The 15,594-nt window shown below is 38.7% G+C and overlaps 2 protein-coding genes across 3 annotated transcripts in view; one reads left to right on the top strand and one right to left on the bottom strand.

Moving 5' to 3' along the window:
* LOC108594633 overlaps window positions 1–14,000 on the bottom strand; it is a 36,771-nt gene extending 22,771 nt beyond the window's left edge. The window contains exons 1-2 of the mRNA XM_033295063.1: window positions 13,660–14,000; window positions 543–655 (exon numbers count right to left, since the gene is read on the bottom strand). The gene's annotated coding sequence lies outside the window, so the exon portion shown is untranslated. The remainder of the gene's footprint in view (window positions 1–542; window positions 656–13,659) is intronic.
* LOC108597113 (sodium-dependent nutrient amino acid transporter 1) lies at window positions 653–5,408 on the top strand. Of its 2 annotated transcripts, none has more exons than XM_017983490.1 (6): window positions 653–837; window positions 2,278–2,736; window positions 3,230–3,458; window positions 3,568–3,942; window positions 4,016–4,659; window positions 4,781–5,034. In XM_017983490.1, the coding sequence occupies exons 2-6, from the start codon at window positions 2,286–2,288 to the stop codon at window positions 5,032–5,034; spliced, it is 1,953 nt and encodes a 650-aa protein (XP_017838979.1). In that variant the 5' UTR covers window positions 653–837; window positions 2,278–2,285. The 2 variants fall into 2 exon arrangements, with proteins under 2 accessions (XP_017838979.1, XP_017838978.1); XM_017983489.2 differs by lacking the exon at window positions 653–837 and adding an exon at window positions 881–985 and having other exon boundaries at window positions 4,781–5,408.
* Window positions 14,001–15,594: the final 1,594 nt, after the last annotated feature.

Here is a 15,594-nt window from a genome sequence, read left to right on the forward strand (position 1 = left end):
TTATTTATTTAGACATGCGCCTAACCAGCATTAAAATGAAATTTCATAACGTGCCGCTTTTTATGAGTTTATGCCAACAATTGTGGCAGATAAATAATTGAAAGTAATAAGCATATAGTACACTTGACTTGCTTATCGTTCAATTGAATTGTTCAAACAGCAATTAATTAATACAACATGTTTGCAACAAGTGCGATAATTGTTTAGCCGCAATTTACACTGCTAAGCAAGGCTGCTTCCTAATCTTAATTTCCCAAAGTTTATATATAGTGTAAAAAGCCCAAAAGAAAAGATAAGCAAGCAGTATACAACCTTAATAATGACTCAAGTACAAATGATTTTATGCATTTAACATGTGTGTGAATGTTAGATAAAATGCATTTTTATTTATTTATAGCGCGAACACTAAGCAACTCTTATATACTCTACAATTAGAGAGTCTTAAGCCAGGCTTATCGCTTCGACAGACTTTGCTCATAAATTCTAATCGCAGCTGCGAGCTAATCTTTAACACAAAAAATTTAAATTATGCCACAACTTACCTTAGGTCAAGTTGTGGGCCCAGTTAGCATTAACAGTTGCTCGCTTGAGGAAACGCGCTCAGTGATCGTTTGGCAGTCGCCGTGTACAGTTCGTTCGTTAGCAGCAGCAGCAGCTGTAAAGAAATTAAAATAAAATAAAACTTAATCAGTTAATCAAACCCGTAATATTATAGACAAAATATGTGTTGCAAGCACTTATGACAAATGACAGCTGTGTAACCAAAGCAACAGTGAACAAATCAGGAAACCAGTTACAAGTGATTAGAGCGGCAAAACTGACAGCTCAATAATAAATGTAAATAGAAATGCAAAATCATATTTGAGCAGCTGAAGTCTTAAAGCTTAAAACCAGTTTCCTAAACTTCGCACTCTTCAGCAAAGCAAATAAATCCACCAAAAAAGTTTACAATAATTTGGGATGATTAATGGCTTTAACAATAAGTGTGCGTGTCTGATAATAATCTGTCATTAATTGATCAAATAGTTGTAGCTGTAATATAAATAAAGGGTTAAAAATAATTATTAGACTAAAACTAAAAATAAAGTTAGAAGCATAAACATTAAATACAGAAATAAATAAACCAAAAATTAAATATAAAGTATACGTAAATAAAAAAGAATATAACATATAAGTGGCAAAAATGTGATACTTATATTCTTATAAATAATTCAACAGTAACATAAAATATTATTGTTAATTTAAAAGCCATTATATAGAAGCATAAAATGTTAATTTTATTGCAGCCCAATTTTCGAGCTATCAATCTATTTATATCAGCGCTTTAACATTGATGTACCTAATCTATAGCTTAATAATGAGATTGTCAGTGGAACGAACCTTAATCAAGAACACGCCCTAGGTCAAGGTGCGCACTCAGAGCGAACGAACGAACGAATGTATTTTTTGGGAAAATTGAGCATTTGTTTACAAATATAAATTATGCGCAGCTTGGCTGAATTTAATGTTGCTGATTATTTGTTTGCATATTAACATATATAAATAAATAATTATATTCCTGATTAAACAAGCGCAAAACGTAGCACACAGAGACTCAATTTATTTTTCGACTATGACACGTTCAGTGGTAAATGCGAACAAACAAAAATAACTTCGAGCTTGGAGCTTAATCCATTGCAACAGTTTGGTAATTACATGTTGCCTGTTGCACATGACGCCGTTGCACATTGTGTTGAACTTTAGTCGGCAGACAGACAAAAGTGCAAGAGAACACAACGAACTGTGCATGCTCTAGCGCTCAAATGACATAACGGATGTGCATATATTAATTGAAAGCGTATACTTAATATGCCGCAGATCATATAACAAAACTTTCGCTAAGTTGTTGCATTGTTGCACGCAAACCACATTGAAGTAAACCACATAGAAATTTCAACTGCTCAGTCACAAACTCAACGTAAATTCGCACAATGCTTGTTGGCCACGTTGATAAGCGCGAAGTAAACAAAAACCCCAAACGCAAACTGACAGCAAATGCAAATGCCGAAAGACGTTCAAGTTAGTCAGCAAACAAATGCCGCGGAAACTTGTTTAGGGCTAGCGCATGCAAGTGTTGCAATTGTTGTTGTTTAAATTTGTTGAATGAAACGTCTAATTGTTGCATAAGCTAGTCAGTAGGTCAGTGACTTGCATTGTTTACATTCGAAACTGGTTTTTATTGTTAATTAGTATTGAACTACAGCAACTTGAATGCCAGCAATTGTTTTTAAATTGCAGCAGCTCCCATGGAACAGAACGGCAACAACAGCAACAGCAACAACAATGGTTATCTGAATCCAGCATTTGTGGGCAAACTTAATGCCTCCAACTCCATACCGGGCGAGTATAAAAACCAAGCAGAGTCTGCAGCCAATGGCCAAGCGCCAAGTGTCAAGCCCAAAGTTGCGCTAGAGCCGCTTGATGTGGAGTCGGCAGACGCTGCGCAGGGCAAGCGCAGCGATGGCTGGAACAATGATATGGAGTTTCTAATGTCCTGCATTGCACTCAGCGTGGGACTGGGCAATGTGTGGCGTTTTCCCTTCATAGCGCTCGAAAATGGCGGCGGCGCCTTTCTCATACCCTATCTAATAGTTCTCATATTGGTGGGCAAGCCAGTTTACTATATGGAAATGCTGCTGGGACAGTTTTCTAGTCGCGGCAGCGTCAAAATCTACGACATGGTGCCCATAATGCGAGGTGGGTGAGCAACAAATACTAAGCAACTAAGCAAAGAACTGAATCTAATAAGTACAACATTATTATTAGCTGAACCATCTTCCGTTTCTTATTAAAAAAAATGTATTTAAAGATTAAATTTGATATGTTTCAAAGATTTAAATTGTTTGCTTCCGCCTTGGCCGGCAGAGTCGCAACTTATCAGTTGCTTAAACTAGAAAAATCTGCAAAAATTTATTAGAAGCGCTGAACTTTCAAGCAAATTAATATTATCTATATAATTCATTCATACATTTTTTGTATATTAAATATTAATGGTTCAACATGTATATACATATTAAAAGTGCTCACTTTTCAAACATATTTACATATGTCTAATATATTTTTATAATTGTTAATATCAAATAGAGTGCTTATTGTAGCTTTAGTTTTATATTTAATGTATTTTTTGTAGCTGTGTATTGAACTTTCTAATATTTGCTTTGTTAACTTAACCGCTTTAATTGCTGCACAGGTATCGGCTATGGTCAAGTGCTGGCCACTGGCATTGTGACCACCTATTATGCCACGCTAATGGCGCTCACATTGCGCTATTTGGTGGAATCGTTCTATCCGACGCTGCCCTGGAGCTACTGTCGCGAGGCATGGGGAGACAGTTGCCTGGATTCAGCGCCGCAGACACAATTTCAAAGCCTGGCAAATGGCAGCGCAGTGCGCACAACCTCGGCGGAGTTTTACTTTACGTAAGTTTAAACATACAGTAGCTGTTGCTGCTGCAGCTGCTGCTGCTGCTGTTGGTGGTGCTGTGTTCGAATTTTTAATGAATGAGCTCTGTGATCTTTGCACACACAGTCACGTCATACTGCGCGAGAAGGCGAGCATTGATGATGGCATCGGCTATCCCAGCTGGAGTCTGGCTGTTGCTTTGGCCGTTGCCTGGATAACCATAGCGAGCATTATGTTCAAAGGCGTCAAAAGCTCCGGCAAGGCTTCATATTTTCTGGCTTTGTTCCCCTACGTGGTCATGCTCATATTGCTGGTGCGCGCGCTCACGCTGCCGGGTGCACTGGATGGCGTATTGTACTTTTTGAAGCCGCAGTGGCACAAGCTGCTGGAGCCCCAGGTCTGGTACGCAGCTGTTACCCAAGTGTTCTTCTCGCTGGCCATTTGTTTTGGCAACATTATCATGTACTCGAGCTACAATCGCTTTGGCCAGAACATCTACAGGTGAGTGCCAGCCCCAGCCCAGCCCCAGCTTGGCCTATAAAATGCACTAAATTATGTTTTATATCTTTGCCAGAGATGCCAACATTATTACCAGCCTGGACACGTTTACCTCGCTGCTGTCGGGCGTTGTTATTTTTGGCATCCTAGGCAATTTGGCTTATGAAAATAATACAACAGACATATCGAGCGTTGTGAACGGCGGTACTGGCTTGGCGTTCATTTCCTATCCCGATGCCATAGCCAAGTTCAAGGTGGTGCCGCAGGTTTTCTCTGTGCTGTTCTTTCTCATGCTCTTCGTGCTGGGCATTGGCAGCAATGTGGGCATGGTCTCCTGCCTCACCACTGTGCTGAAGGAGCAGTTTACAAAGATCAAGCAGTGGCATATTGTGGTTACGATCTCAATTGCGGGCTATTTGTTGGGCTTGATTTACATCACACCTGGTGGACAGTATCTGTTGACGTTGCTGGACTTCTTTGGCGCCACCTTTGTGGCGCTGGTGCTGGCCATTGTGGAGTTGATTACCATTGGCTGGATCTATGGCGTCAAGCGTTTGTGTCGTGATGTGGAGTTTATGCTGGGCATCAAGACCTCCAAGTATTATCGCATTTGCTGGGCGGTCATAACGCCACTAATGATGCTCACAATTCTCATCTATATGTTGGCTTTATATGAACCAGTCAAGTACAAGGATTATACGTTCTTGCCGGGTGTTTATGGTGAGTGCTGGCTTTAAAATCAAATTTTTATATTTATTTAGTTTTGTATATTTACTTTAGCTTTTTATAGTTTGCACTTTTTCGCTTGCATTTTATTATTTCAATTTACTTTACTTTATAGCATTTGGCTGGTGTCTGAGCGCATTTGGCGTTGGTCAGCTGCTCATCTGGGCCATACCGGCGGTGAGGCGACAGCCCGCCAGCTTAAGCCTTTGGCAGCGCATACGCAAAGCTTTTGAGCCACTGCCCAACTGGGGACCGCTAAAGCCCTCCACACTCCAGCGTTACCAGCTCTTTATGCAGCAGGCTAATGCAAGCGCAATGTTCGAGCGTCGCGGCTTCTGGCACAAAATCTATGACAATATCTTTGGTTAGCAATAAAACGCAACGAGTAACCAGTAGCTCGTTTTATGGCAGCACTACACAGAAAAGAGAGAGAGACAGAGAGAGAGCGAGAGAGTACAGCACAACCCTTTTATAATAAAAATATCTGGGCTTAAGTGCCAAATGAAGTCGTAGTCGCCAGTTGGCCTAAAGCGAACTTAACTTAACCCAACTGCAAGCCAACTAGCGATGGCAAATTGTGACAGAGCAAAGACTGCCACACAACGTACAAAATATATACGAATTTAATATTACATTAATAAACAAACAACAAATTGTTAACAGTTGCTGTTATCTATGACTGTAAAACTTTTATTAGCATTAGTTTGTCAATGTGTCTAATCTGCCGACACAGTTTTGTATTAAGATTCTAGTAAATTTCTATCTTATCTGCGCGCTTATTAAAATATATTTTATCAAGTCTCAGCTCTAATGTGTTTGTTCACGTGCGCGCGTCTGGCAGCTCGCCCAACTACAGAGCCGTAAAAAGAAATAAGCAACATACAAGACAATTGCAGCCAACGGCGCTATACACACACGCACACACACACATGCTTGCAGCGATTATGCTGTAAAGGGTAAAAAAGTTCTGATTTTATGATTGAGCCAAGGATGGAATGGCAGCGTGTGTGGCTGTAAAATGCTTTCACTTCCGCTTAGGCGCAGCAGCAGCAGCAGGCGCAAAGTATTCAAGTAATTTGTAAGACAGCTTGGCTAACTCACACTCCTGCAACAACAACTGAAGCTCTGGCTTGGAAGATAAGCACAAATGACGCTTAGGCATTGTTTACTTTGTTGTTTTTTCTCAGTCGAGTTTGTTGAAATGACAAACGAGGCGCCTATAAGCATGCAGTACTACAAGTATAAAATGTGGACCAAGTACTTTGCGCTGCTAGCAAACAAAAAAAAGCAACAACACAAATAGCAGCACGTAAGTACACTAATAAATCACGCGCCTTGCTTTGCGCTGTTAAGAAATCTGCTTTCATTAGTGCACATGCTTATAGTATATATTGGCGGCACAGTTGACACCTGAGCGAGAGCTTGGCGCACTCATTAATGCACAGAAAGAAACAAACTGCAGCCAAAGCTTGACGCTTGATAATTAAATGCAATTTACACATTAAATTTGCTTAATAATATTAATATAAAAGTCAACTTAGATATATTTGCTACCATTCTCACGTGCAAAGTGACTGTCACTTTCTTACTGTGTCTCTAGTCCTATGTGATATATTCACTTGATATATGCCCACCCGCAGCAGCATGAGCGCTGTCAAATTAATGAGTCAATGATAGGCTTGACTGTCAGTGCTTTATTTGCATTTTAATGCGCATGCATTTGTCAGCAGCTTGTACGCGTTATTGCGCTGATACTTTGGGGCGTATGCGTAATATATTAATGTCCATTCCATGTGCAATAAAGAAGGTGCTGCCAGCATTTCAAATTATTTGTCAAGCCATTGTGCGTTTGTTAATGAGATTTTAATGGACAAAATGTTGAAAACACAACGCTTTTGTGCATTCAATACGAGTGGACGTTTGAGTGTTTATTTATTTTTACTTTTTTGTCTTTCACTTTGTTACTTCCACTTCAGTTTTTGTTGATTGTCACTTTGCGCTTAATTTCACTGTATAAATCAAATATAATGCGATATTTGCATCGCGCTTAATTAAAATATATATCAATGCTTGCACATTATTGTCGACGAGTGTGTGTTTGGATTTTCAAGTTTATCAATGTGAAAAACCATTTGCGTTTTTGTGGCAGGCAATTAATGCAAATTGAATGTAAATGTAAACAACAAGTGCCGCGCAGGCAGGCTAATAATTATTTAGTAATTAGAATTCACATTTTTAATTGATTAAATGCATTGGCATTGTAATTTAAAATTCAAATTGACGATCAGCTGTTTCGATAGTTACAACGAAACGTTGCTGATCTATCGCTAGCAGCTGACTGCGCTGACTTAACAGCAGCTGTTAACTTAACATAACATAAGCAGCGACAAATGCAAAGCGCTTTAAGCAACTGAACTTTACTAATTAAATACAAAAAACATATTGCAGCTATAAAAACAAGCTATGTAAGCTGTTTTATATTGTTATGTCGCTTTCGAATTGTTTATGTTAATTTATATATAATTTGCTTTTGTGACACCTTTGCGCTGCGCCGAAATAAGCTTAAAATAATAGCAACCTTTTATATGGTAATCGCTCTCGGGCATAAACTTTCTGCAGTAAATTTTTACAACAACGAAAATGGAATGCATCCCGCGTTAGCCATTTGCGAAATAAAGAAACAAATTCGTAAATGTCATTTAAAAGGAATTACCAACAATATGTGTGCGCAGCGCGCTAATTTATTTAAATAATTTAAATTTGCTAGCCAAGAAAAATACAAACAATAGAAAGTAACGGCACCTGCGTCTAGTCAAAGTTGTTGACTAAAGACAGCGTAGCCCCAGCGCCTGGCAAACAAAGCGTTTGACTCGACAAAAGGCCAAAAGTTAATGTGGGCAAGGCGACCCCTCACCCACACACACACACACACACACACAAACAGCAGGCGCCATTAATGTTGTGGGTTGTGCAGGGCAGCAGCAGCACTCAAGCCAAAAAATAGCAAATGGCTCACATCCGACAGCCGATGACTGACTCCTAAATGTCCCACGCATCCTGCTGGCCCCCAAACCAGATCCCAAGTTACCCAAGTGCGCCCCCGCGTCTGTGGCGACTGCGTTGATTACTTTGGGGAAATGTGCGTGAAAGGTAAACGACGCGTACCTGTGCTGTCATTTTCTCTTTGCTGGCCGGCCACAGCGACTGATTTATGTTTAGTATGCAGCTGCATACAAATATGCCGCCGCCGCCCAATATGTATCTATATATCCAAAGTCCTAGCCATTGTTTGTGTGTTGCGCTGTGATTTTGTCCATTATTACAGGACCATAAATAATCTATTCAATAATGCGTTGTGGCTAAACATAAGTAAATTATAATAAAAGCCGCATGACAGGCAATAAACGCTGCCAATAAGTTAAGCTCCAACTGCTAGCAGAGCTTGCAAACTAAATATAAATTTTAATTAATTAATTACATTTAAGAGCAAGCACTCTCGAGAGTCGAAATATGTTATGGAAAACAAATGTTGCCTTGACGAGCTGCACACAACAAAGCGAATAAAAATAAAAGCACAAGCACCAGCACCAGCAACTTGTGCAGTTTGTTATGTCGATGGTTGAAGTTGTCGCCGTCGTCGTCCTCGTCATCGTCATCGTCCTGGCATATGTACAAATAGTTGTTTTTGCGTGTTTGTGTCGTCGTCGCTCTGTGTTTCATATTTATGACTGTCTGTCAATAGCAGACAGACAAAGACAAAGTACTCAAATAAAACAAGCATAAAGCGTATACGTGTGTGTGTCTATCTGTCTGTATTTGTGTAGATTGCCACACTCGAGCGCTTATTATTGTTGGCCTCAAGTGGGCCAGACCAGAGAACACATCGCACTTCAGCTATCGATTATTGTGCGAATCCATTGACTATTTTTATAGTCGTGCCAATTAAAGTGCAAAAAAAAATAGCAGCCAAGTGCAAATGACGCTCATTTGCTTTTTGCTTATGCTTTGCTTTTTAAATTCATATATAATTGTATTTTGGGTTGAACTGCGGGGGCTGCAAATGACGAACAGGCCCAAACAACGAGAGCACTGCTTGACAACTTTTGGCAAAAGTTTTATGATAAGTTTTTTGCAAGCTTCGTCGTGCCAAGAAACCAAACTGACATTAGGCAAGCGCTAGAGCGAGGGCAGAGGTCAACTGTTAAGTTAAACAATGAAACAAGAAGTGCTGCAAAAGCTGACAGCGTCGCACTTGCAGACAGGTGCACAGTGGACCAAAAAGCACAACAGCTCACAATTTAATTCAATTAAAAGATAGTTGCTGATGCGCTGTCAGCTGCAACTGCAACTATCAAATTAAAATCTAAGCAAATTTATTATTCCCAAAATTGCTTAAATTAAATTAATAATTATTTCTCTATTAAGTGCAACTTGAGTGCTGGCTAAAGCCAGCAAATGTTTTAATTGGTTTATTGCTATTAACACTCTTATAATTTTGAATATTTAAGCTAGAATAAACACTTTGGATTTCTTCACTTCCCACACTTGCGTAAATATCGCTGCATGTAAATATAAAATTAATTCACATTATAACACACGCGCTATCAACATGCACTTAAGCTGTTTGCTTTTAATAAGCTCAACGCCCACCGTGCTGCTTGATGTGGCAGCTGACAAGCTGTGCAACAGCCACAAACAGACAAGCGCTACCAAGACAGACAGACAGCCAGGCAGGCAAAGAGGCAGTCGCTCAAGCAGCCAGCCAGGCAGGCAGGCAGACAGACACTCAGTCAGTAGGAAAAAAGGACTCTAGTAAAAGAAATGTCTCCGAATGTCGTGCTGATTTGCTGCCAGCAGCCTGCAACAGCAAAAAAATATCAAAAAGACAGACAGACAGCATGGACAGAAAGGAAAAAGCGCAGCTGCAGCTGTCGGGAAAACAAGAGAGAAAAACTTTGAGTTAGAGTTTGAAGTTGAAGTTCATGAACTTGTTCAACACGTGTATTTGGCTTAAATATTCAGCTGGGCAAAAACTCAACAAAACACACACAGACACAGACAAAAAGTTAAGCTGGTTTCAACTGCAGCTGCTTAATTGGAATGTCCAATCAAATTATGTATACGCAGTGTTATCAAGCATGCGTAGCCTCGGGCTTGAGAACGCATTTTGAAATGCTATTTACTGTAAACTTGACACTAATTCAACTAGCAAATGGCCAGCAGCTTATTACCCTTTTTCCCCATAAGCCATAATAGCTCTGCTGCAAATAACTCAACTAGCAAGCTGAAATCTTTCAATCTAAATAGCCAAAGTTCCAGACAAGTTGAGTTTTTTCTGAATTTATCGCCAGTGCAGACTGCCATTCTACATTAACTCTTAGCCCCAGCTCACAAAATACAACTGCTTGTTGGCATAAAAAGGGGACGCAAAGTGCGCCTAACTATGCCCAGTTATAAACAGGCAACAAGCAGCGCAGAAGATTTCTCTTGCCTCTGTCTCTGTGTCTGTCTCCATCTCCGTTGCTGTCTCTGTGTTTGTGTTATGCTTGTTGGTTTTGGCCTTAAGCATAATTTCTGCCACATTACACGTCAGCAGCAGCGGCAAGAGGGGTGGCAGGAATTCTAAAAACTGTCGTCTCGAGTCAAAAAGTTACAACTATCAGCATTAACATTCAAGCGTGCCTAAAGCTGCAAATGTTTATTAGTTGTAATCTCCATGTGCTAAGCAAAGTACTAAAGCCATAAGAGTTTGCATAAGTTGTAGTTGATTTATCAATCGCAAGCTAAGACTGTAAAGTGTTTCTATCAAACAGCAACAAGAGCTCAATGACTGAAAGAGCTAGAGATAGCAAAACACATCCAGTTTGAGTTTGGAATTAAAAATTTAATTTAAATGCTTTTTAATTAAAAAGTTTGCTGCATACAAATTTTGCGCTGTGCTTTTTTTCTAACATATTCAACGCGGTATGTGAAAAGTTATATATTTGTTTAAAATATTGCAAGAATTTGGTAACAACATTGAATTAAAATACAAATAAAAATTTGGAAGATTTATATATATATTTATAACTTTGGTCAGCAAGCAAAACTTTTGAGTCTAAGATGAAAATGAAAATACCTGCAATAATTACAAGTTTCAAACTCTCGCTGAACAATGCAAACAAGCGCGCTACTAATAAATTTATTATTGACAAAGAGTAATGATGTTTTATTATAAAAACTTGAAAATTAGATGCCATGGCAAGCTGTATTTATTTTGTTAGCAGGCCACCTTTGACCTTGCACAGACGTCACTCGAATCATTAGAAGCTTGAGCTTGAGAAGAAGCACATAAACCACAAAAGCAAAGCTCTCTCTCTCTCTCTCTCTATAACAAACAATGTCTTTGTACATTATCATGGCTATTGATTGATGGATTTGTTTAACATCTATACAAATGAAACGGCGAGGTGAAAGCAGCTGCTTAGGTAAATGAAAACCCAAAGAAAATTTCAACACAATCATTTGCTTAAGCCACGTCACACTCAATGCGATTTAGCTAACGGTACATTAGGATGACAGGACACGACAGTACCATAAGCTGCTAAATTCTTTAAGTGCTGCAAATTTTATAAAGCAAATGCATAATTATAAAAACTAAATATAGTTATTTATTGACTTTATAATTTTAGAAATGTGTTTGTAGGCTGTGGCAAGTTTACATTTATCAAAATTCGTATGTTACAAAAACAATATGTGTGTGTATGTGTGTGTTTTCCATTTGATTGCCTCAGCTAAAGGGATAACGTCTGCAAATTGACAGAGAACCCCAAAAGCTGCGGCGACAGTCCGTTTCACAAACAAAAACTAAAACAAATATAAACAATTTATTATTTCTGCAGACTGCTCTCGCCCCGCTACGCTGCTGCCGGCCACAAGAACAAGCAGAGGCAAAGTGCCAATATGCAAGTTTTTTGGCTCTGGCAAACTTAAATAAATAATGAAATTGGTTAGCAAGTGGAGCAAAAGCCATAGGGCTTAGCTAAAAATAAAATGCCCTATCCTACCTACCACGTTGCTGCTATAGATAAAATAATGCCGGACCATATTGTCTACAAACATTGCGACATAGCCATAAATCTGAGCGGTCTAGGCAGCAGCAGCAGTATTTGTCTTAAAGATTTATCAGTCAGTTGAGCTGCTGCAGCCGCAAGCTTCGCTTGGCTTGTAAATTTCTCAATCATATTTATGAACTGCCAGCAGTTGCATTAAAACTAAGGCCACGCTGCCTCTTAGTAGGCTGTTCGACCTTTTTATGACGCAAAACTTAATAAAATATGAAGAGCAAAAATAAAGAAGCAACGCGAACGCGCGACTAACAGAAATCATATACATATAGCGAAATGCCAAGGCACTTGGGTAGCCTTTTGGTAAGTTTATGGAAGAGCTTAGCAAACAAAATTATATTCAATTTCCTTTAATGGCTACCATAAAATAGCAGTCAGCAAAAGTAAAGCCAGAAAAATCCGCCCCAGCACCAGAACCAGCACCAGCACCAAAAGGCGTTGCGGCGCGAACTGCAGCCCAACAATTTCTGGGATTTTAGTCTTTCTAACAAACACACACACACAAACACACATACAGTATTTTTTTTTCTGGTAGGTAAGCAAATTGTTTGAAGTATGTTTAGTACTTCACATTGGCTTATGCCTTAGCTGTAAGTTTATAGACTGGCGTGCAACAAGGCTCGAAAGCTCAATTAGGCCTAACTGAACAACAGGCTAAACTGGCTAATGAAACAACACACAGTTGGCCAGCTTGTTTGGTATATAATTTAATGTTGAATGTGTTAAAAGCTCAGAGACTGGCGGCTAAATGCAATTTTCCGGGCCAATGCTAATAATGGAAATTAATATGCCATTTGCTGTACATTATTTTTGTTTGTTGCAGCTCAGCATTCTATCAAATTATTGTTGACTAATTTATCAAAATTATAGACTAGCTGCTGTGCTTATCAATTAGCGTAGCAATTAGCAGTAACACAATGGCCTAAACCTTTTTTAAAATAAAACCATTTAAATGTTTTGACTTTATGCGCAATCAGCTAACAAATAAACAGGCAAATTAATAGGCTAATTTCATTTTAATTGTATTCAAATATAAAAATTCATTTTAAATAATGTAGAATTGAAATATGAGCCTAATGAGGGTCTGTCTAGCTAAGCTAACATTGATGGGCGAGCAATAGCGAATCTTGGGCAGCTCTAAACGATTTACAACTTGTTCATTCAAATAATATTTTATTTGCTTGTAATTAATTTACTCAAACAGATTATTGAATTTCATAAAAAGCTTGCTTGCTTCGCTTTATTGTCTAAAGATAAGCAATAAATCAAACCATTAATCAAATAAATAAAAAATCATTATTATTTAGACAACTTTAGATCGACAATGCCGCAGACCAACAAGTTTGGTTTAATATTTGTTAAGGAAAATCGATCTATTTGCTATGTTTTCATTTCAGAAGCCAAGCATTTAATACTCTATATGGCTTGCAGTTTGCAGCTGAAGCTAAGAAACGCCAACAAATATAAGTATATATATATTTTTTTGTAAATTCACACAATGCAAACAGTTAATACATCAAAATCAAACAGCTTGACAACAGAGAATTGTGCCTGAGTAAGCGCCGAGTCAGACATGAAATGAATTGTAAAATTAAACAGACGGCATGACAGCCACAGAAAGGATGGCAAATTGAATGCTGTGGCTACAAATTTGCCAAAGTGATTTCTATATAGACGCAGCAGAGCTTTAGCTGCGTGGCAGCTATAAACATGTGTCTACAGTGCCACTTAAAAGTCAACTGCCAGTGATGCACAATACTGGCAATTGATGTGTGTGCGTTTACGAGCCGTCGTTTGTCTGGCTTATGTAGTATGTGGGCACTTAGCCCCCCGTTTGACATCAATAAATACAATATATTTATTCAAGCTTAGCGCTCACTGAACTTACCAAAAATGCTGGGCTTGGCACATTCTTTTTAACTAATTGAACTAGACACAGAACTATGCACGCGCGCGCTTTAATCAATTTCGTAGCAACACACACACACACACAGTTACACAATGAATATCAATCAAGAATGCTTTTGCCTAAGAGCATGCAACAAAATTTTTTATTCTATTTTCTTTTTTAACTTTTCTTTTTGAGGCTTGCATGCGCAATCAATTTGGCTGAAACACACAGTGCAGTTTTAGTTTATGCACACGCTTTTCAATTATTCAAAATGCCGTTAACATTTGTTTCACACGCTCAGCGCACAATTTGCCGCTAGCCGCTTGGCCAGTGTCTATTACGCCAGCCAACTTCGAACTGAAACCAAACTGCAGCAGCGCTATGCTTAAGAATCAAGCCAAACTGTTTACGTTCCACAGTGCAAACCGCGCAGGCGTCGTGATTTCCCTTTGTGGATGGCGTTTGGAAAACGTTAAATACGCTTTTTCAATGGCGCACACGCTAATAAAAGAAGAACTCTTAAAGAAAACAACAAGTTTGTTGCAAAAACAGCATTTGATTTGCTGTAGCAAGTAGCGTAGGAATTTCAATTATGCACACATACATACACAGCTGTGGCAACACACACACACACATGTGTCTGTTGAACGTGATGTTGCCAACCGTACTTGGCTATTGTTGTGAAATGTCCAAGCGTCTTAAGTCGTTGCAGCTTCTCGCTTTCTGCAGCTCATGCAAAGGGACTTAACTGCTGGCAAATGGCTCTAAAACGCATTGGGAGTAGTTTTGCTCCCCTTAGTAGTTTATTTTAAAAGCTATTATAGTAGTTGCAGCAATGCTTTGCTTTGACTAGCTCAATGTTGTTGTGTTTCGAATGTGGCAAAGGCAACATTTATAGCTTATTGTGCATAAATTGAATTGAAAATCAGTGTAATTATGTGTTTAATTCTTTGACTGTTTATTTTTTAATATAATTAACCCACTCAATGAAATATAAGGCATGCTTTGCTTTTAAGCTAAAAGTCATTGTACTATTCAATCCAACTATTTACCAAAATATGTATGTATTAAAATCTAAAATAAAAATTAAAGTATTCTAAAGTTATTCATATTATTTATTAGCTTTACTATATATTTACTTAGGCTGTTTACAAATAACAAATATAATAAATAATGATCATAATCTCTCATGCAACACAAATTCGTCTTACTAAATTCAATTCAAATTCTAAGCAGCTACATCAACTGCTTCAAAGTTGTCGCAATATTTGCCCGAATGCAATTTAAAAGCGTTTGCTGCACATTTGCAACATAAATGCTCACACATACACACAACAAATGTATGTTTATAGTATAACTATGTACATTGGCAAGAGTAGGACTTGCTATAACCAGCGCAGGTAATTGAATTTTGTGTGCAAAAGGAGTTGGAAGACGTTTTCCCAGCACATGCAGCACACAATTTAGTTGCTACGAGGCAGCGTTAGGTATGGCAAACATCTCAATGCTGTTGCTTTGACTGTCCCTTGACAACTTATCAAAGCCAATTTGGCCATAAATCTCACACTGGCCAATTGTCATGCTGGAGCAGATAAACTGGGCAAGCTACAAGCAGCGCTAATTAACAGTCGGCAACGCAAACAAACCCAGCTACATGGCCATGGTTAAGCTATCAAGGCAATTGATGATACGAGCCGTATCTTAACTGTTGCCATTGGCCACTCGGACAGGCAGTCGGCATGGCTGTTAACGTTTATTGGCCAATAAGCCGATTTATATTGCCTACAAACAGGTGGCAACAACAATGCATTATCTTTAGCCTGCCACACAATTTATTGATGAGCAGCAACATATGTAATGAAGTTTTAACTGCAAGCGATTTATATTTAAATTCCAAGTATTAAAGCCTTATAAATTGGCCACTCAAAGGCT

Source organism: Drosophila busckii, chromosome 2R (genome assembly GCF_011750605.1).
Source record: "Drosophila busckii strain San Diego stock center, stock number 13000-0081.31 chromosome 2R, ASM1175060v1, whole genome shotgun sequence".
Classification (NCBI taxonomy): Eukaryota; Metazoa; Arthropoda; class Insecta; order Diptera; family Drosophilidae; genus Drosophila; species Drosophila busckii.